General features: G+C 31.8%; 11 protein-coding genes across 11 annotated transcripts; 3 read left to right on the top strand and 8 right to left on the bottom strand. All coding sequences in view use genetic code 12, as the record gives it.

The window, feature by feature from the left end:
• Positions 1 to 131: 131 nt before the first annotated feature.
• PAM18 (Pam18p) lies at positions 132 to 890 on the bottom strand. The gene has a single exon (XM_064881779.1). It carries the CDS (start codon positions 749 to 751, stop codon positions 260 to 262), a length of 492 nt encoding a protein of 163 aa, XP_064738781.1. The 5' UTR covers positions 752 to 890; the 3' UTR covers positions 132 to 259.
• Positions 891 to 1,020: 130 nt separating this feature from the next.
• RLP24 (ATPase-activating ribosome biosynthesis protein) lies at positions 1,021 to 2,039 on the top strand. The gene has a single exon (XM_064881778.1). The coding sequence runs from the start codon at positions 1,288 to 1,290 to the stop codon at positions 1,891 to 1,893; it is 606 nt and encodes a 201-aa protein (XP_064738780.1). The 5' UTR covers positions 1,021 to 1,287; the 3' UTR covers positions 1,894 to 2,039.
• On the bottom strand, positions 2,040 to 5,170 carry RJT21DRAFT_120585 (ubiquitin-ubiquitin ligase; the record flags this gene model as incomplete). The annotated part of the gene is made up of 1 exon (XM_064881777.1): positions 2,040 to 5,170. Exon 1 carries the CDS (start codon positions 4,991 to 4,993, stop codon positions 2,042 to 2,044), a length of 2,952 nt encoding a protein of 983 aa, XP_064738779.1. The 5' UTR covers positions 4,994 to 5,170.
• RJT21DRAFT_120584 (uncharacterized protein) lies at positions 5,171 to 6,374 on the bottom strand. Its single transcript, XM_064881776.1, has one exon. The coding sequence runs from the start codon at positions 6,324 to 6,326 to the stop codon at positions 5,367 to 5,369; it is 960 nt and encodes a 319-aa protein (XP_064738778.1). The 5' UTR covers positions 6,327 to 6,374; the 3' UTR covers positions 5,171 to 5,366.
• Positions 6,375 to 8,692, bottom strand: RJT21DRAFT_120583 (uncharacterized protein). The gene has a single exon (XM_064881775.1). It carries the CDS (start codon positions 8,669 to 8,671, stop codon positions 6,542 to 6,544), a length of 2,130 nt encoding a protein of 709 aa, XP_064738777.1. The 5' UTR covers positions 8,672 to 8,692; the 3' UTR covers positions 6,375 to 6,541.
• A 43-nt stretch (positions 8,693 to 8,735) lies between these two features.
• RJT21DRAFT_120582 (uncharacterized protein) lies at positions 8,736 to 9,691 on the bottom strand. Its single transcript, XM_064881774.1, has one exon. It carries the CDS (start codon positions 9,440 to 9,442, stop codon positions 9,098 to 9,100), a length of 345 nt encoding a protein of 114 aa, XP_064738776.1. The 5' UTR covers positions 9,443 to 9,691; the 3' UTR covers positions 8,736 to 9,097.
• Positions 9,692 to 9,723: 32 nt separating this feature from the next.
• On the top strand, positions 9,724 to 10,227 carry RJT21DRAFT_1456 (ribonuclease P/MRP protein subunit; the record flags this gene model as incomplete). Its single annotated transcript, XM_064883441.1, has 1 exon — positions 9,724 to 10,227. One exon carries the CDS (start codon positions 9,724 to 9,726, stop codon positions 10,225 to 10,227), a length of 504 nt encoding a protein of 167 aa, XP_064738775.1.
• A 172-nt stretch (positions 10,228 to 10,399) lies between these two features.
• Positions 10,400 to 10,825, bottom strand: RJT21DRAFT_114137 (uncharacterized protein; the record flags this gene model as incomplete). Its single annotated transcript, XM_064880223.1, has 1 exon — positions 10,400 to 10,825. The coding sequence occupies one exon, from the start codon at positions 10,823 to 10,825 to the stop codon at positions 10,400 to 10,402; it is 426 nt and encodes a 141-aa protein (XP_064738774.1).
• A 4,495-nt stretch (positions 10,826 to 15,320) lies between these two features.
• Positions 15,321 to 17,426, top strand: ZCF21 (Zcf21p). Its single transcript, XM_064881773.1, has one exon. It carries the CDS (start codon positions 15,513 to 15,515, stop codon positions 17,118 to 17,120), a length of 1,608 nt encoding a protein of 535 aa, XP_064738773.1. The 5' UTR covers positions 15,321 to 15,512; the 3' UTR covers positions 17,121 to 17,426.
• Positions 17,427 to 17,444: 18 nt separating this feature from the next.
• On the bottom strand, positions 17,445 to 18,162 carry RJT21DRAFT_120578 (uncharacterized protein). The gene has a single exon (XM_064881772.1). The coding sequence runs from the start codon at positions 18,089 to 18,091 to the stop codon at positions 17,471 to 17,473; it is 621 nt and encodes a 206-aa protein (XP_064738772.1). The 5' UTR covers positions 18,092 to 18,162; the 3' UTR covers positions 17,445 to 17,470.
• Positions 18,163 to 18,310: 148 nt separating this feature from the next.
• RJT21DRAFT_120577 (uncharacterized protein) lies at positions 18,311 to 21,579 on the bottom strand. Its single transcript, XM_064881771.1, has one exon. The coding sequence runs from the start codon at positions 21,349 to 21,351 to the stop codon at positions 18,355 to 18,357; it is 2,997 nt and encodes a 998-aa protein (XP_064738771.1). The 5' UTR covers positions 21,352 to 21,579; the 3' UTR covers positions 18,311 to 18,354.
• Between the last annotated feature and the right edge of the window lie 105 nt (positions 21,580 to 21,684).

Genomic DNA, 21,684 nt, shown 5'->3' with positions numbered 1-21,684 from the left:
ACTATACTACCAATTGGTAAACACTGGAGATGGGACGGGCTTGGCTAATTTTAGGCCCTATGTCAGTTTTTCTGGCGGAGCGATATTGGCGGTTTCGCACGACCGGGATTTTTCAATTTACTTCTATTTAATTCAATTTAATGCAATTTACATTACTATATATAATTATTAAACTGACTGCTTTGTTCAATACTGAACTTATATACATTGGGTCTATATCTACATGAGTGTTCTTAGTTATTAGTTATTAGTTGTTAGTTCACTTGGTTTTCATTCCACCTCTCTTTTCCAAAAAGTCCTTGGCTTCATTAACTTTAGTGGCTAAGAATGGTGATCCACCTTTATCTGGATGATTAGCCAACATTAATTTTCTATGTTGATCCTTTAATTTTGCTTTAGATAAGTTTGTTTCTTTTAAATTTAATATTTGTAATGCTTCTTTAGCTGTCATCTTTTGTCCGAATCCTCCTTTAATAAATGCTTTACCATTTATACCGGGCTGTTTAGATTTAATTCTTCCAAGTACAAGTTGTCCAACTCCTAATACAGCAAATCCGGTTAACCAAGGATGTTCTCCTACCCATTCTGATGCTTGATCAAAGTACCATTCTGCACTTCCTTCTGGAGCCTTCTTACGTTGTAAATGTCCAGTATATTGTTGTTGTTGTTGAGAACTCATATCTATGGTTTGTGGTTGGAGTCCTTCTCCCGGTATAGGTAATGTAGGAACTTCGATATTATTAGCAACCATTCTGGATTATTTTTAGTATGCTATTATAGTATTATAGTAATTATATTAAATATACTATTATGTAATCGTACTATTACCTGAAATTGTACTACTAACTTATTTGACGGCAAATGATATAGATGAATGATCACTGAGACACCCAGTGAAAAGTTTCCATCTGATACTGCTTAAATTTTCTTTCTCTCTGCTCTGTATGCAGGCCACACTAATTTTTTTTCTTTTGCACATCTCTAAAAAATTTTAGAATTATTCATAATTTGTAGATGGAGGGTCAATATCACAAGTTTGGTTTGTTATAGTTTAGTAATAAGATCTACAGAACGTTAGTGTATATAAGAGAGTATTAAGAGATAGTACTGTGAAGTGTATACAAATTTTCATTTAGTATAGTTAACATTACATTTACATTTACCATTTACAATTTATATTACGGTATAGCTCATCCCATCTAATCGATTAGATCATTATTACCATTTATTATTTGCATATTATACATACATATATTCTATTATATTCTATTATATTCTATTATCATTATGAGAGTTTATCAATGTCATTTCTGTTCATCTCCCGTGTATCCATTGCATGGGATAATGTTTGTTAGAAACGATGCTAAAGAATTTAGATTCTGTCGTTCTAAATGTCATAAAGCATTTAAACAAAGACGTAATCCAAGAAAATTAAGATGGACTAAAGCCTTTAGAAAGGCTGCTGGTAAAGAATTAGTAGTTGATTCTACTTTAACCTTTGCTGCTAGAAGAAATGTACCTGTCAGATATAATAGAGATTTAGTTGCAACAACCCTTAAAGCTATGTCAAGAATAGAAGAAATTAGACAAAAGAGAGAAAGAGCTTTCTATAAGAATAGAATGAGAGGTAATAAAGATAAGAAATTGGCTGCTGATAAGAAATTAGTCGAAGAAAATCCAGAATTATTAAGAATGAGAGAAGTTGAAATAAGAAGAAGAGCTGAAAAGCAACAAGCTAAACAAAATGCTATGGAAGAAGAAGAAATTGCTTCTGATGATATGATGAGTGATGATGAAGAAATGGAATCTGCTTCTGAATCTGAATCTGAACAAGAACAACAACAAGTCAAACAAAAGGTCTTGTTAAAGAACAAAAGAAAAGTAAGAGCTTAAGAGCTTAAGAGCTTAAAGTGATATATATTTTATACATATCATATATATATCATATATATATATATGCATAAACCCTATGTAGATCCCCAATTTTTTGTACAATAGTTTTTAAAATATTTTAATATTAAATATATTTATCTTTCAATAATTATGATAAATCAAATCCGGCTTCGGTATTAATAGCATATAATAATTTCTTTCTTATTAATTCTTTATCTTGATAATCTGGTAATTTTAATAAATTAATACATGTAGAAGCTGTTGGAAATCTATCTTTATTAGCTCCAGAATTTCTAATACCAAACTTTGGACTTAAAGCTTGAAATCCTAATAATGGAGCTCGACTTACTGAAGTTACAAATTTAACTAATTTAAATCTTTCTTGAGGAGTCATCTCACTTACAACTTCCCAAAAGTATTTAATAGTTAAATCATCATCAAAATAAGCTCCATATTCGACATTTTCTTTCCAATTTTCTATATTAATATCATTTTGAGCTCCAGAAATTAACATTTGTAATTCATATGAATCAAACATACTTAACCAACTTGAAGAAATAATTTGAAATAATCCATCTAAAAAGTATCTAGTTTGAATATGTAAAGAAAAATTTAATTTAAAATTAGATATTTGATGAATATAATTTAATTTATTACTTGATGTAACCGGAGTAATTTCTCCATTTGGAGGTAAAAGATCAAATGAATAATATTGATTATTTATTGGTTCATTAATGGTAAAATTAAGATCTAATTCATTTAATTCTGTTTCAGACATTTTAACAAGTTTCATTAAATTATCAAATAATTCATGATCAAGATATTTTAAATCATCAATAGAATTCTTCATATTTTCATTACACCATTTATTTAAAAAGAATGGAGCAAATGATATTTCCATAAGAATATTTTCATATAAACATTTCCCCATAATTGTACCTAAAAATCGAAGATATTGTAATCTTTCTTGTTGAAATGTTACATCAATTTGTTTATTAACTTTTTTAAAGATATCATCATTTGGATAAATTTCATTATCTGATGGAGTTTCTTTAAATAATTCAAGTTCAAATTGTGGATTAAATGCTTCTTTAACTACACTAGTTAAAAATTCTTTTGTTATACCTCCTCCATCAATTCCTGCTTCTTGACCATATTGATTAAAAAATACTACACTTAATTGATTTTTTAAATTAGCTCCTGCCATATGAAACAGGTCATAAGCATCATGAACTAATTCTTCTCGACGAATATTAGCTGATAATTTAGATCTATCATCAAGAGCAAATGGATTATAAACTACTGATCTTTGTTTATCTAATTCAATTAAAAATTGAAATACTTTAACTCGATCTTGAAAATCAATAAAAAATGGTAATTTCTTTAATACTTCTAATTTATAACTAGTATCATTACCCTTTTCAGTTAAAATAGGAAGTTTTCTACTTCTATTAAAATCAGTATCATCAATAAGAATATCATCATTATCATCTTGAAGATTATCATTATCATCAAACAGTTCTTGAATTTTAACTCTTTTTTCTTCTTCATCAGCTACATTAGGAAGTAAAGCATTTATATCAAATTTAAGTTCAACTGGTTTCCAGAATTCTTTATTTAAGAATTTCAATCTTAAATTCTTAGAATATAATTGATTTAATAAAGTTATTGATATAGATTTAATTTTATCAATATCATTAATTAATTCTGAACCTTTACTACCAAGAAATATTAATGTTAAACATAAACATTTTAAAAATAATAGAAATTCACTAACCTCTGTAAGATCAAGTCTATCATCCAGAAAACTTTCAATATCATTTGATACAACAAGCCAATAAGAATATACTTCTTCAAATGTACTTATTAAATCCCAAAAAGTCTTAATTTCAGATTCATTTATTGTCTCATATACTTGATTTATTTGATCATATCTAACATAATCTTGATTCCTTTGACTAAATTGTAGGAAACCTTGATAAATATGATGAGATTTAATGGCTCCAAATAAGTTTCGAAAAGCATTGGCAGTAATGGTTAAAAGCATACATAATTTACTCTTTGAAGGTGGATGTAAAGATACTAATTGAGATATTATATGTAAACTTGAATTTCTTACTGATTGATTATCATCAGTTAAAAATGTAATGGCTGATTTAATAAATGATGTTGAATATAAAGAACTAATAACATTATTGGACAGATCATAATCAATATTAGTAGGAACCATTCGAATTGTTATTTTAGAATTTTGTAGAATATCCGCAAGAACTTTAAAATCTATTTCATCAAATTGAGTATCTCCATGTAATGTTAAATAATTATCTAATAGATAAAGTCCATCTTCAGAACCAACAAACAGACTAGTCATCCAAATGGTTTTAAACATTGATAAATAATCTGATTTATTAGTAATATCATTATATGCACTGGAGAGTGATAGTATCTTAAATATCTCAGTTGAAGGTTTAGAAATGGCAACTTTTAATGATAAATCTCGAGCATTTATCCATTGTCTCAGACCTCGAGCTGTTTCTATTATAAATTTTGCCAGTAATCTTATTAAATCTTCAGTATTTGTTGATTCAATACTACCGAATTTTATCCATAGATTATCGATATACCGAATAACTATACCTCTATAGATCCAACCTCTTGCTAATAATACTATTAAAGAATCTAGAAATATTGTCTGTTGCTTTGGTGTCAATTCGTATGGAGACTTTTCCAATAAATCATCTATAATATCTAGGAAATTCCGTACTGACTCTTCAGTTTCTTTGGGAATTACCCATCTTGTCAAATAAGGGATTTGAGAAAACCATTGGTTCCATGATAAATTATCGGGCCAATGATTATAATCTTTAAGCCATTGTCTCTCAATTTGTTGACCCAACTGTTTCCTATGGAGATATGACCTTATCTTCTTTTGAATTAATGTGGCGGATTTCTCTCGTTGTCGTTGTTCTTCACGTTGAATTCTTTGAAGTTTGGCCTGATGAAGATAGTCCGCTGAACCTCTCGGACCCAATGGACCAGAACGGCCGGCATCACCAAGTCGTACTACTCTCTTTTTGGTTTGTCCCGTAAAATTAAGCATGGTCCGACTATTAGTAATGAATAATGAGTAATGCGTATTGTGTATTTCGTAATAGTAATTGATCTATATTTCTTTCTAAATTTGATTTAAGATACAATTCTTCCTTTTCGAAGGATGTTCTACAGCACTATATAAAATTCTATGAGTAATACGGTGTGGGTGGCAATGACTATTAGTGGTTTAGCCGTGAAGTGATTCCTGATCCACAGACTTTTTTTGTGAGAGCTCGTAACTTATCACAATCAATCTAAGGGTATAGGTCAGAAAAATATCATGTTACGGTAGGTGGTAAATTAATATTTAGTGTGTGCGCATAAGCATTTACGTATATTTGTATATTTGTATATAGTGTCTATTAAAATTGTGTGTCAGATCACTCTAACCAATCGGTTAAAGTGGCTAAGGAATCGACAAAATATGATGGTATAAGGCTTTCTCCGTCTTCAAACGAGTGGGGGTTCTGGATCAAATGATTTAAATCAGATACCTTTGTACCTCCTGATAAGACTAATAATGATCCAGCCCCATTACCTAATTGTCCATCATTTCCAAACTTTATATCCGTATATAATGTATCTCCTACCATTAAAGTTTTCAGTCTATCAAATTCATTATGGGCAAGAATTGTATCTAAGAAGACTGTACTGGGTTTTCCTACATTTAAAAAATCTCTATGAGCTGTATAGTACATGTAATTAACAACACTACCTCCAGCAGGAAGGATTAATCCATCTGGTCCAGGATATGTTCTATCAATATTAGCTCCAATGAATGGAATAGACTTATTATTATATAATAAGTATTGTAAAGTCAGAGCTATTCTATTATAATTGAAATCTTTAGTTGATCCAACAATTACGGCTTTAACTTCGGGATCAACCTTTAATAATTCACTATTTGGATTCCATGGTCCATCCAATCTTTCATCAGTGCCTCCTAATGGTATATAACCTTCCTCTTTCAATTCCTGTTCAATACCGGAATCTCCTAATACCCAAACTTTAGCTCCGGATTCAATTCCATAGGTATCCTTAAGAGCTGCCACAGCTGCATAACAAGTTGGATAAACTCTCTCTTTGGTAATACCTTTGAACCCTAATTTGGCAAATTTATGAACATAATCCAGACGAGATTTAGATGAATTATTAGTCACAAACACATACTTCTTCCCCTTAGATTCTAAATATTCAATAGTTCTTAATACTCCCGGTATAGCCTTTTCATCAAGCCAAATTACTCCGTCACAATCAAATAAAAAATTATCATATCGATCAATGAGTGCTTCGGCTGCTTCTCTAGTACTGATCCTTACGGGACCTGCCTTTATAGTCATTCTTTCTATATTTACTCTATAACAAGATCCTATTAATAATAGATTCCATAAGATTACAAATTATATAGACAATTAGAAAATCTATCATCCGCTTAATTTTCCCAATGCGGTAACTCAAAAGAAATTCGAGTATTCATGACTCACGTGAAGGTTCGGTTGCAAAAAGCATACCACCGATTTTGTGAATTAATAAATAATTACTTAATCAATACATACTAATACAGTTCATGATCATCTTCAGGATGGGTAGTGGTGGGACTTGGGTAGGCCAGATAGGTCTGATCAAATCCCTTCATTCTACGCTTCCACCATTTTCTAGTATCTCTTCTATCTATATCTTCCATATATAAATCATCATCTTCATCATCACAATCGTCATCATCATCTTCTCTTAGAGTTTCAAAATCTCCATGAACTCTCTTCTCCTTTTCACTTGGTCGTAATTTCACTTCAAACTCATCCTTAGTCTTTTTCGATATTTGATAATGACTTCCTAAGTTTAAGTCTTTGGCAACAATTTCTCGAGTTCTCCCTAATGATTCTATGTCGGCAACTCGTTGTATGGTATCTTCTAATAACGATTCAAAGTGTGGTTGAGATGCAATCTCATGAAATGCTCGCATCATGGGAACAGAATCTGCACGAACTCTTGATTCTGAATCTATAGTAAATATATTGAGATTATCATACTGTTGAATATAATCATTTCTAGTCATTATCTGTCTACTTCTCCATAAAGGTAATTCAGGTAATTGATGATCTCGATATCTTGAATGATCAGATCCACTATCTGTAATCAATGTATTCATTCTTTCTCTATCCATTTTAACAAATTCTTTCATAAGTAACATAGCACTAGTAGAAAATTTACCTGATTCCATAACATCATCATCCATTGCTTCTCCCAATAATCCACATTGATTTAAAAACCATGTTTTTTCACGGTCTATTATTTCATGACATGCACGTATTATGTCTCTATGTCTTGCCACTTGAGTTATATGTTGTGGTCTTCCACCAATAAGATCATAAATCTGATGACATATTTCATCGGTCAATTGATGTTGTGGATCATTTCGGAAATATTTATGTCTGATATATTTCAATGAACTAATTGTTTCTTTACGATTGAAATCTCGAACATTAATTAATTCTAATCTAGTTCCTAACTTTTTTAACTTTTCATATACCCAATAATCATCACTATTAAATAAAATTGTTACCAAACCTGAACCACTAAGTCCTTCAGCTTTTTGTTGTAATAATTCCAATAGTTTGATACCTTCTTCATTTTCTTTAATTAAATGAGCATTATTGATAATAACAATTAATGGTTTATGAATTTTCTGAACTCTTCTAATAGCTAATTCTTCTAGTTTACTGAATGCACGTTCAATATCCAATAAAGCAGTTGTATCTCTTGGACCCCTGATTGAAAACAACGAACCAATATAATCTTCATTATAAGCAAAATTGAGAGCTTTACCTAATCTAATTCTGAAAATTTCTGGATCGGCATGAGCATCAAAAATGGTAACGTTATAACCACCGACTTTTTTCATTGATTCTAATATAAGAGAAGTCTTACCAGTTCCCTTTTCTCCTACCAACAAAAAGTATCGACCAATAATGGTTCCATTAATTATATCATCCAATTGTTTCTGTTGTGGTCGTTCTACCCAATATTCATTTGAATCGGCATTATCATCATGGGTTCTCTTATGAATGGCTAATTGAGCTGCAGGGTCTCCCATCTCGAAGGCATCATTCATTTTATCAAGAACATGAATATTATAGAACTTATGATATAAAAATCCTGCTACTCCAAGTATAGATATGGAACTAATAGTAATACCCATAGTTTCTAAGCATTTGATAATAAATATTTTAAATTTCTCATATCTGGATTCATCTTGGTTTTGGTTTTGGTTTTGGTATTGACCTTGTCCTTGTCCTCGTCGTTGTTGATTCTGGTGCTGGTCTTTGAGATTTATGTTAGATTTATCCTGTCTACTGTTCTTCAGATTCTTATCGTCATCATCATTCTTTAACTCTTCAATGATATTATCAACTATAGGATTGAAATTGAGGGGTCTAGATATATGGAATCGACGTGTCAATCGTACTCCTACACAGCCTACTAAACTAGTGGTGCGACACACATACAGACTCAGACTCTGCCTTAGCGGTACCACCCTCAATGCTATGGCTATATACATATTCAGATCAATTAACACTAACGTATTACCACTAACATACAAATATCTACAGAAACTAAAAATTCTACAGTTAGTAGTTTGTTCAGTACTATCTCCAATTAGGGAAGTAATGAAAATTTCAATCATACCGCTAAGCTTTTGTGACGCATTCTACATTTTTGTACGGCTTTCACTGTACTATATACTAAACTTCTAGATGGTGTTGTTCATTGCCAGAATGATCGATACATGATGTTATACAGGATATGTAGGTTTAGGCAATATGCCCCTATGTAATTAGTCGAATGGTATTCAACTTAGTATTGTATGCTAATACTAATTCTAATGCTTATGCTACTTATGCTAATGCTCAGAAGGCCCCACACTTGTATAGGTATTACTATGACCCCCACTTGTATAAGACACCCTACTTCTATATTATACCCAACTCTGTATAAGACAATTGATGTGTTCGTGGGTGATAACTTAACTATTTTAGGGTGTAATTCGTACAGTGCATTACCTGTAAACTACCTCAAATACTTTTTTGTATGCTATAGTAGTGAGGATCTACTAAGAGGAGCCAAGTTTGTTAAGCTGAGGCCAGAAGGGTTTCTGATGATACTGAGACTCCGGTTGAGCTTCTTGTTGATGTTCTGGAGTCATCTGAACTTCATTATGTTCCTGTTCCGGTTGTTTCTCCAAACGATTTAACTGCCTCTGGGCATCCAATAGCACTTGGATACTGTGATAATGAAGTTCGGAGTGTATTTTATGACGTTGTAGTTTCTTGAATTCGTGTGATGTATACATATCTGAATCATAAGATGTGTTACTGTGGTAGTCACTGCCGTATTCTACGTCCTCTTCTTCTGCTGAACGCTTCCGGCTTTGTATAGACTCTTGTGACGAGAACATGGTGGATACGCGTTTCTAGTTAATTACACTGATCTTGTTTAATCTTGTTTAAAGAACGCCTTAACAACACAAAAAACTAAAGATATGCCAATGGATAAGAATACTCTAAGACGTTTAAGTAGACGAAAAAGTATAACTTTGTAAATGGTATTTGTTGCTGGTTTCTCTTAATAGTACTGGAGGAGATACTCTGTTTAAGTTAACAGTGAGAAAAATATATGTAATTGAAAAAATCTGAACTACATCGCTAGAGAGACAGAGCTATTGATAATCCGCCGGCCATGTCTACCACAGCAAATGATAAGATAGTTAAGAACGAAAGAATAGCAGGACGACATATAAAGCATTCACCCAACGTACGCATAGAATCTGCAGTGGAAAGAGAGACTACATTTCTCGTAAAGAGCTCAACACCATTTGTATCAGCCGTTAAGAAGATTCAAAGACTGTTGGACAAATTCGATAAATCAATGATCTCTTCTAATTCTAGAAGTCGAGGGAAAACAAAGTATCAGAATGGAGAGTATAAAAAGGTGAATTACATCGTAGTTAAGGGAATGGGTAAGACAATCGAGAAGGCACTTTCACTAGCATTATATTTCGATGAGGAATTACACTATCAAGTGGATATTATAACGTCGACAGTGAAAGTATTAGATGAATTCAGGGAGCAAGTTCCCGAGGAAGCTAAGCAAGAATTTGATGATGGTGATGAGTTTAATGATAGTGTTTATAGAAAACGACTGGTCAGTAGCATCGAGGTACGAATTTGGGTGAAACGTTAATAATATGTCAGAAAATGTTACTTAATACAAAGGTTTAAATGGGTGATCTTTATTTGGATCCTAGATTATACACTAATATACATTGATAAATACATAAATTTCATAAAATAAGCAATAGGCTAGAGGTGCAACAATATAGAAGCTAATCGTTGATGGTAATTAACTACGCTGGTTAGGGTTGTATAACGACAAGCTTCTCCGTACACTTTGATTTGATATGCAAGATTTGCTGAAAATCTTTATCGATCTTTTTATTGCTATTACCTGATGATATATCATCATTTTCATACATCGACTCAGCATATTTCTCAATAAATTGAAGACATTCATCATACCTACGTCTAAAATATAGAAGCTCAATAGCATTTAATATAAACTTTCGGTCGATTTTTGCATCTTTACTAATCGTTTCCAATTTGCTCTTATTATCAATAAACCAATCCTGGGTATTTATTACTGGACCTGTTTCTTCGAATTCTGCTTTCTGTATTCTATATTCTTCATCAGTTTGTCCTTTCCTTTGTTTTACTTTTGACTTTGTATTACCTTGTTTACCACAGTCATTGACACTGTTGTTATTCGCTTCTTGATCTGTCATATTAAATTTCCCATTGCAGGGCCCCACAGTACTTGAGGCTATTAGTGCTGATGAGCCGTTAGAAAAATTTTGATTTCCTGGAGAAACTCGTCACGCGATCACGAGCACGTGACCAAATGGTTTATAATTTTTCATCGGTCTTTGTTCGTATTTATAAAAATTGCAATAAAATATTTCTTGTCTGAAAAAATCTCAAATCCCTTTCGCAGTGAAAAAAAATATATATATATAGTGAAGATTATCCATCCGAGGTAGTCTTAACGGTCATTATGTAACTCTAATTAATAGCCAAGGTCTTCTTGATGTTTAGTTCGGCCACACTGAAGATGAAATTAGTTCATCACTTTGAACATGAAATACAATAACTTGAGATGAAATGATGCAGACCAGGCAAATTATCTTGTGTCCCGATTGAGCTGAAATATAATAACACCGCGCTAGTTCAACAATGGATCTGTGCTTTCATTTACGTTAAATTTAGTTTAAAGCGCTTCTTACCTTGCATTGAAATTGAAATTAATTATTTTTGCACGTCAACAATGAGTCTCATAACTCTATTTGCAGACGATTGTTATGGTAAAGCCACTCATTTTATTGAATCACCATTGTTGAGAAATACACTATTGTGAAGAACACCATTTTAACGTAGGTACCAAAGAAGACAAACTAAAATAACAACAAAATTACGACGACATTTTCAGTTTCCCGATATGCGAAGACAATGGTGGAGGATGAAATTATTTTGTAGGTATTGCAACAGAGTGCATGTGCGGTATGCGCATATGCCAAAAGTTAAAAAATACCATCATTAGAAAATATATGTAGAATTAAAAGTGTAGATTACACAACAGTTACTTCATTGGGAAATAATTGGTGCTCCAATTATATAATAGGAATAGAGTGCTGCTGAAATCTACTAAATCTTAAGTAATTAAGCATGAAGAAAATAATATATGCTTTTTCTGGGAGAAGATATCTGTTAGATTGAGCAACTATCCACCATACTTTATATAATTAATTGCATAAAATACAATTAGAATTATAATCGGTAACTACCAAGTTCGTGATTGCTCTGAGACAATTTTGTAGGAATTATTTCTGACTGAACACGTATCTATGTCTGTTATAGAATCGAACAATGATAGAATGCAAGGCGTATAAAAACAACCAGGGACGAAAGCTGAGTATTTGAATATTTACCGTAGAAGGAAACTTAGCGGACAATAACTAACTATATCACTAACTACATAATTATGTTATTCAAAAGGAATGACGAGACAGGTTTGTAAACTCGAGTCGAATAAAAAGCATTAGGGCTTGGAAATCAAGAATAAACTTGATTTAAACCATTTATTGAAAATAACAATAAACATTGCTATATAGAAGTTAATATACAGAGTTGTGACTACCGTCTTCCTCATACAATAAGCTAGACGGTATTGTTATGTGGAGGTTATAATATGTTGAAATGTAAATATAAAATTGAAATACGACAGGGGCAACCTTCACTTGCTCGGCATTTAATAAAAAACATACCGCAAATGGCTAAACTTGCATCTTACGCTGTTATACGACTGTTAATCGATCAGACAAAATATTAAAAGTTTCAGACATTTCTTTGTCAATTTGCCGCACCTGCTTAAAAATGTCTAAGTGCGAAAAAATAAAAGCAGGGGATGTACAATAGCATCATCATTGTTCGTACATTTTATTTATGACGTAATCATGGCAAGTCTAACCAGAAAATTTACGACTACTATGAATTGCAACTGTTGTAGCAACGGTAAGAATGATACATCACTAATTCATATCATTCAAGTATTGCTCATGTCTAAACAAGATTAAAGTTTAAGACTGAATTGACTGCAGTGTATTTTGGCATAATTTGTACAAGAGGGGCATAGCTAAGAAATTTCATTTTAATTTTTAACTGCATATTTCAATTTGAAAACCATTATAAGAGAATTTGTGGGCTGGAGTATACTCGTCTATTATGTAGTTGTACATATTGTTGAGTAACCGTTTACTAGCGAAAGCATTGATTCCGCATTTCATTCTTATACATAAGCGTAGGCCGAAATAATTCCTTTGTCGGGCTAATGCTTCATTAGTTGCTTCTATATACCGTCGTAGTGCATGAATCAACATAATGTTAATGTGCCCCATTAGACTGAATATATAACGACGGTGAACTCGGAATGGTGTCGATCAGCTTTGCTTATATATTCTCTTATGGGCTATGGGTGGCAAATGTTCCTGCGATGCCTTTAACAGAAACTAATACGATACATAATACTTTTTCTATATTTATATTTGACATCGGCATCTTTTGCAAGAATTAAATGACCGATGCTTCAGTTTTACTTAGATTTTACTCCTCCTATTGTTCCGGTATTTTTTTTATCGTTATTTTTTATTCCGATCATCGCGTCCTCTTTGTTCTTCTGGTAGTTCGCAAAAAAAAGGTACGAAATATTGGAGGAATCACAAGTCAATTCGAAGAGCTTAAGTAAGCATCCCTTTCATTCTTTACAAAAATGTTCATTGTATTTTAGAAATTGTGGCCTTTGCATACCAACGATTTCCAGCAGTATCAAGACAAATTCAGGTTAGCGTGACGTCAACGATTTTAACTATTTCACCTGACAGTAAGCAAATATGAAATAGTTTTTGCATATCAGAAGCTTACACAACTTTTCAAATGAAAAATCTCTGAATACTTTTTTAAGACGTTAAAAGATCACTTAAAAGCAGTAGCAAAATAGTAGCAATAGTAAGATTTTGATCAGCTAATAGTAAAAGATATATCCTCTCACAAAAGTTAAAAAATACGACATCCATTGTCTAGAAAAATACGACGACATTATGGTATCGCAAGTTACTGCCTTGATTTCAATACGACAAGAAGCATTCTCTCGCTAGAAGTCTTCTATTTTATTTTTCTAAAAAAAACCAGAATTTAGATGGTCTTCGTTTCAGTACTAAATATCGCTGTAATTGTTCTATATATACATCCAAATCATTGAAATGGTTTTACTTTAACTTTTTTAGCTAGTGCGTCCTTCTAATTAAATGTTCTGAAGGCGTCTGTCTCTTCTCGGCATTCGGTGAACTACCTGCGTGAAGCGTCGCTAGAAAATGCTTTTTCTAAGACCTTCGTAAAAGCGCTTCAGTCCGGGCAATGAGATCCGTAAAAAAAGTAAAACATCAATAATAATTCCTGAACTCCGTAAAGACCTACCGAAATGCCATGTAAGAACTAAAAAATATAAAAATATGAAGAAATATAATTCGATCTAATATATGCAGAAACAAATAAATATAAATAAGTTTTATAGCCGACGCAGCTAGGCAAAGCATTTACGTTGAAAAGAAAGAATTTTTTTCAATGGAAAAGTTGCATTCCTTCAGACAATATATAGACTTAATAAACAATAACTGAATGAAAATAGTAACAGCTATCGTGTACGACTTATGTTCTATAATGACAAGAAAAGAGTTCAGGATCGACAAATATAGAACATAGTCTTCTGATTGTACAAATTTTCAATAATATCAACACACAAAAGATTTCTTTCATTGCCACACAAGGCGGCATTTCAGATCTTATTATACAAATTTCGGGAGAGTTCTTGGAATTCCAGGTTATGAGACTAAAACTGCGGTATGAGAGTCTTACTCTAAGTCTATTGTAATTATCTTTGCGAGATCTATTTTTAGTTTGGTGTTTGCTCTTCTCAGTCTGCCTATATAATGTTTGATTTTGCCTAGCATCTTGTACATATTGTTGACCATAACCAGTGAGAGTTTGTTTAGTAATTCATAGACAAGAAAAATCTGTACATCCCTTAAGTAAGGGCTCTGTAATTATTCTACGATAGTTGCTATGCTTATCTCGTAAATCTACATTTACTGATTTGATTCGTAAATTTGTGTGTGTCGTGTGTGCGTGAGTGTGCCATCAAATATGAGAATCGTCTATGAGATAAAGCTGTTACTCTGATTTAAGCCAATGATCAGTATGATCAGGAATGTTGATATTTTAATTAAAGTTTTAAGTAATCATGGTTCACTCTCCTTTGCTTGTTAATATTATCTCTGTTGTAAGTATTAACTTTCTTATGTTTTGTTAATATTATATTCTATTACTCCAACCTACATCCCCCTAGCCACTTTCTAAGTTGGCCTTCCTCCCTAAACTTTTAGCCAGTTTGGTGCATATCCAGGCATGCATCAGAAAATAAATCAGATAAATATAGTTGTTAAACTGAAGAGAAAAGAAAATAAATTAAAATAAAATAAAATAAAATAAAAGTTAAAAATAAAATTATTATAATACATAATTGTTAAGTATGTATAAAAAATAAATACAAAAAAGAAACGAAGAAAAAATAAAAAAAAATAATCCAAAAAAACGGGAAATCCGACAGACAAAATGACGGTTGTCACTACCAAATCACTAATGGTAAAAACTAAATTACAGAACCTAGTGAATTATTAATATCACTTACCCATATGTAACACACATAGCCGTTAAGAATCACTATTGAAAGCAAAATTCCATTCCGAATCATTTGCAATTTTATCTACCACTTCTTTTCCTTTATTTTTCGTTCCTTACTGATCAGTTACTTAGTACTTCCTAAATAAGTAACTCTACCTACAATACTTTTATACCATCCATACAATGGATATGTTCGATTCTGCCCTAAAGAATCCGGCTCCACCTAACAAAAGTCCCAGTCAAATAACTTCTAATCAATCTCTGCCTGCTAAGGCTACTAGTGTGAGTCCTCCTAAGTCTATGGTATCAATTCTATCTACACTGCCATCGAGCTCATCGTCATCTTCACCATCATCTTCAAGTTCTACTAATTCAAATAATAATAATCCTAATAATAATAATAATAATAATACTAATACTAATACTTTACCTTCAATATCAAAGATCACTCAGGGAAATTTCACTATCAAAATGTCTCCCTACCTGAAAGCTAGTCGTACATCCCCATCACAACTGTCTGCTCCATTAGTATCACATTCAGATACTCATTCAAATATAAATCACCACCATAACCATCATCACAGAGTGGGCAAACCTGAATTTGAAAGTAATATAAAATCTCGAAATGCCAATAAAAAGAATTCTAGAAGAAAACATCGTAATTCCCATCTTGGATGTGGCACATGTAAAAAGAGAAGAATTAAATGTGATGAAACTTTACCGGCATGTATGAATTGTACTAAAGGTAAATTACATTGTGCTTATCTTACTTTAGATACTAATGCAAGAAATGCTTTAAGAATGGCTCAGTATAATCAAACTTTAAGACAAGAGAAAGTCGAAAGTGGACCTACTGCTATGGCTAATTCAGATTCTACTGTTACTCAAACTATAGTTAAATCAGAAAAGGATTCACCTGCTAAATCTCAGAATACTAATAGTAAATCCAAGAGTAATAGTCGAAGTATAGATACTCCTACCACAGTGCCTGCTGCTACACCACATTTCCCATCATCACTTCCACCTACAAGTACTCAACAAGTCAATTCTGTACCAGTATCTGTACCAGTACAAGGCCCAGGAATTCCAACTCAACCAAATGGTGTAGTATTACCAGGCCCAACATATTCCATAATTCAAACAGTTGCTCCACCATCTATGCCAGGAACAGTCAATACTACCCCAACTATGACTGCCAATGGTCATGTCCTTCAACAACCACCTTATGGTCAGTTGGTTGCTCTTCAACCAGGACCAGTATATTATACAACTGGTAATTCATTACAGCCACAAACATTTCAATTAGTTCAAACAACTGCTCCTAATGGGGTACCTCAAATGGTCCCCATCTCAGTAGTTGGACAACAGACAGTATTACAACCTCCAACTCAACAATTAACTGTTGTACCTCCTCCACCTCCAGCACCCTTAGTTGCCCCAGCTCAAACCATTCCTAAGAAGGATGAAGTATTACCATCTATAACTGTAAAGGCTCCATCAACGGTGGTATTACCCATCCGAAGCACCACTACTAGTTATACAGATTTAAAATCTATTTCACTTGAAAAATCACCACTAATGGCAACTTCAATCTATCCAACCACTTCAACATCCGACTATTCTTCCAGAAATTTCAATACCAACTCGGAAGTTAAATTACCTTCTATAAAATCTTTATCTGGAGAATATGCTGCTGGTATAAATTCAACTATTCCATCTGTAGGTAGCAGTCATAATTCAGAAAGTACTAATCAAGATAAAGTGCCTACCATTTCAAAATTATTATCATGAACTACTCACTTAATGCCCTTGTCCTTACCTATGCCCGTATACCCTATTGTAGAATCATGTAACTATTGGTTCTACAGATTCATTGTACTATACTATTTCCTTTCCTAGAGTTTAATTATATTTATTATCATCGACATTATTATTATTCTTAATATCCGGCCTTCCGTTCGTTACTTGCCAATGGCAATTATTTATTGTTACGACTTCTTTATTTATTATGGTGCTGTATTAACTAGTTGTTAATATGGTGTAATGGTTACTTTCTTCTTTTGCTAGTATTATTAGTTAGTTTATAGTCAAATATTATGTACATTCATTTACTTATAAATAATAGATATAGTTAATAGTAACTAGTTGGAAGAAGCTGGTGCACCACCAGCAGCTCCAGCAGCAGCAGCAGCAGCAGCAGCCTTCTTCTTAAGCTTCTTATCGTCAATCTGTTCAATCTCAATGCCCTTCAATCCCTTGTCGTTTAAAATCTTTTCAAGCTCTTCTTTAGTCTCATCACTCACATCACCCTGAATAATAATCTCATCCTTCTTCTCGGCATTCTTACTGACCGTAGCTCCCGTAGCAAATTTAGACGCAAACTGTTTGGCTAACTTCTTTAAATCCATTTCTAATAATTCTAATCCAGTAATGGTTATAACATGTTTTCTTCTATTTCTTTCTATTCTTTTAATGGTAATCTTGGATTGTAACTTTCTCTGTAATTCTCTCTCTTGCTTAGCTTCCTCCTTTAATTGTTTCTTAGCTAATTCGGCATTAATCTTTTCTTGCTTTTCTACTGATAATGTACTAGAGAATTTCTGACTTAATGCTTCTTCTCCGTATAACTTATCGTATAATTCACTATTAGCATCTTCTAACCATTCTTGACATTTCTTTAATGAGACTCCAAATTCACAGTATTCTGGTGGAAAACTACACACTTTACAGTATAACACTTGTTGAGGGACTACTTCTGTCATTTTCTATATTACGCTATGGACCAGTAATTACTGAAGGGTATAGATGCTTAGTATGAGGTACTGTACAGGGTAATTCTGTAGAGTACTGTAGAGCGTTTTAGTTTTACTATTGCTCTGTTCAAAAAGTTTTAAATGTCGTACCGAGAAATGTCGTACACATACACACAGTGCACACAGTAAACACTTAAGCACATACACTTACTAATAAGTACTATGTATTACTCACTACTCACTACTCACTACTCACTACTCACTACTCACTCTCAGTACTTATAACTATCACAAATATTAAAGCTTCGAACTGGTCGATAATCCTCCAACTCAATACACGTCCATAAACTCTTTCTTAGTAACACTCTATCATCAATACTCTCATAGATCTTCGAAAGGTAATACCATACTTCAACATTACTATGACCATATGGCCAACTTAATGTATACTTCTCTAATAAATTCTTAATTCTAATTAATCCCGCATCGGCATCCTTAGTAGAAATAAATAATGAATTACTTGGCTTATCATCCATAATAAATAATTTACATAATCCAAGTAATGTCTCTCCATAATCAATACGATTATAACCAAATTTAGTAGTTAAAATCTCTAAGGATCTTTCATATTCTTGTAATGATAAGAATTTTCTACTTCTACAAGTTAAATGTCCCAAACAACTGAATGTCTTATAATTGGGTTCATAGATAGTTTCTGCTTCAACAATACATTGTTCAGCTTCTGTTAATAGTCCAATCTTAAGAAAGATCTTTGCTGTCCAAAGCCACATATCTTGTAAAATCTTTCGTTCGGTAACATTATCAATATCTTTACTTAAAGAATTCTTTCTTAATGCTCCAGGATGAGTTATATGATTATGATTATGACTATTTTCTTTCTTATTAAGAAGCGAAATTCGTTTGATTTTATCAACACCAGAACTTAATTTCTCCTTATTATTGGTAATCAATGTAGTATTAAGATGAGAAACTACTGTACTTGAAGTGGCTCCACTACTGGTGGGTCCACCTGTACCATTACTAACAACAGTACTAAGACTATTAGGAGTTATAGCAGGTGTTGGATCAATAACACTAGGTCTATGAGACCATTTAGATGTAGTAGTCAACAATTTCTCTTCTCGTAAAGTATTGGAAGTAGGAATTGGAGTTGGTTCAATTTCAACATTATCAAAAAGTTCATGATAAGTAATAAATACTTCAGGTAAATAATCAAGAATATATTGAACTCCATGAATAGATTCCCAAACTGCCAATTGAGTTAATTTCAATTGTAATATCTCATATTTGGCTTCAATAGTTAATTGTAAATTCTTTTGTTGATGTCTTAAAATTACTAATCCGGCAATATTTAATGCATTATTAGCAAATTTTTCCAGTTCGGATAATTTCTCTTGAATTTCTAATTCTTTCTTTCTATCTTTATCAAGTTGTTGATCATCTTCTTCTTCAATAACTGTAGTAGATTTAGGATTATTATTAAATCTAAATGCTTGACTTTCATCTTCAGTATCTTCTGTATCACTAAAGTTTCTGGCTGGTATAGCTTCTTTATTACTATCAGGCAGATTAGCTTCAAATGCACTTTGTAATAAAATTAATAAATTCCATGTTTTAAATGATTCAGGAAACTTTTTAAGAATGAATTTACATAATTTTAATGCTGGTTGTAATTGATTATTATTACTTAAAGCTAAAGCATAATCAAATAAATAATGTCCATTCCCTGTAGAATTAATAATTAAAGCATTCTTATAATATTTTAAAAGATTAGTAATATTGGATTGTAAGATACTTTCTGTTGAAGATCCATAAATGGATAAGTAATAATAATAATGACCTATAGAATACCAAGCTCGTGATACTAATTCAACCAATTGAGTTGAATCGGAAAGTAATAAATTCACATTATATTTTCGATAAAGAAATGATAATGGATTAGTTTCAGTATCAGTTTCATTATCATAAGTTAAATCACAATAACTAGTTAACTCATTTAAATACTTTAAAAGTGTTTTAACATGTTTAGCTAATGAATCAAGTATACGATCTTCAGTAGTATACTTAAATTTTTTCACTTTAGAAGGAGTTATTATAGATGTTAAAGGATTAAAATTAAGAATACATTTAGAATAGATATCAATAATTAATAAAATATTATTAATATGTCCTTCATGATGTTCTTGATCGGCTTCCAAATAACTTATATAAGTTCTAAAGGCAGCAAAGGCTTCATCATATTCATTTAAATCAATTAATGTCTTAATTAAATTAGCTAAAACAGTTTGAGATTGATAAGTCTTAGAAGTTGAATTAACTAAGAATTTCTTAGATAAACTAGATTTTAAAATGGTTTGAGTTTGAGGTATATTACTTAATGAATCATATAAATTTCCAATATAAATTTCTAAACTTTTATTAGAATTCGATGCTTCTGGAAATGGACTTTTATTATGAACTTTTTCTTCTAATTGTTCTAAAAGATATTGAGTATAACCTGATTTAAATGTATCATTAATAAATTTAGAATTCTCTGGTCTTAATAACAATTGACTGAATCGAATGGTGGATAGGGAATTGGAATAGAATGGTAATTGTTTTATATCTTTAGTAAAAGATAATGGTTCTAACCCATTTTGAGTTAATTTAATGACTAATTTAGTTGACATAAGGTCTAACCAATAATTAGCTAATACATTTGATTTAGTAAATGGAACCGATAATTTCACAAGAAATTCAAGCCAAATCTTATAAGAACTTTCAGCATCAATTAATCCCAGAAGGACATAATATCGACAACTTAAATATTGTAAAAATTCATTATGATGAAGTGATAAATTTGAATTATAATTAAATTGAGGAGTTAAAGATACAGAATTTAAAATCTGATTCATTTCACTAATTTGACTATTAAGATAATATAAATGAGCCATTAATACTGAATAATATAATTTCTCTTCATAAGAATTGGTTGCATTACCATAATTTAAAGTAATAGAATGAACATAATCAATGAGTTGAACTAATTTACCTCGAACGGTTTTATTTCCTTGATACTCTACTTGTTTGGCAGTCTTAAACTCATTCCGTCCAAACTCATTCTGAATCAATAGCTGTAATTGATAATCAATAAATACTAATTGTTGAAAGAAATCTTGTGATTCCTGAAACAGTAATACTTGTCGTGGGAAACTACCGATGGTTAAAGTTCGGAGATACTTCTCATTTACAGAACTTTCAATAAGCATAGTCACAGTCACAGTATGCGTTACGCTTTGGCTTAATACTGAATAGTCAATGGTATGTTATATAGAGATTTTTAGTGATTGTACCGTTGTTCAGTACTTAACTTTCACTTTCACGTTGGGTGTTCACTGAAAAAAAAATTACCGTATTGGGTAATATGGAGTTACAGACGATAAACTCCATGTGAGATACAATCAATACAATACAATACATCCAAATCAAGATATAACTCACGTGCATTTATGTAGAACTATATATATAGATTATATACTACCTATATAGTAAAGAAGTATATATTATCCTATATATATATATTATCTATATATTTATATGCT

This window comes from Scheffersomyces amazonensis (genome assembly GCF_036850825.1).
Source record: "Scheffersomyces amazonensis strain UFMG-HMD-26.3 chromosome Unknown RJT21scaffold_3, whole genome shotgun sequence".
Taxonomy (NCBI): domain Eukaryota; kingdom Fungi; phylum Ascomycota; class Pichiomycetes; order Serinales; family Debaryomycetaceae; genus Scheffersomyces; species Scheffersomyces amazonensis.
The sequence above is the reverse complement of the archived record's forward strand: the minus strand, read 5'-3'. Positions and strand labels throughout refer to the sequence as shown.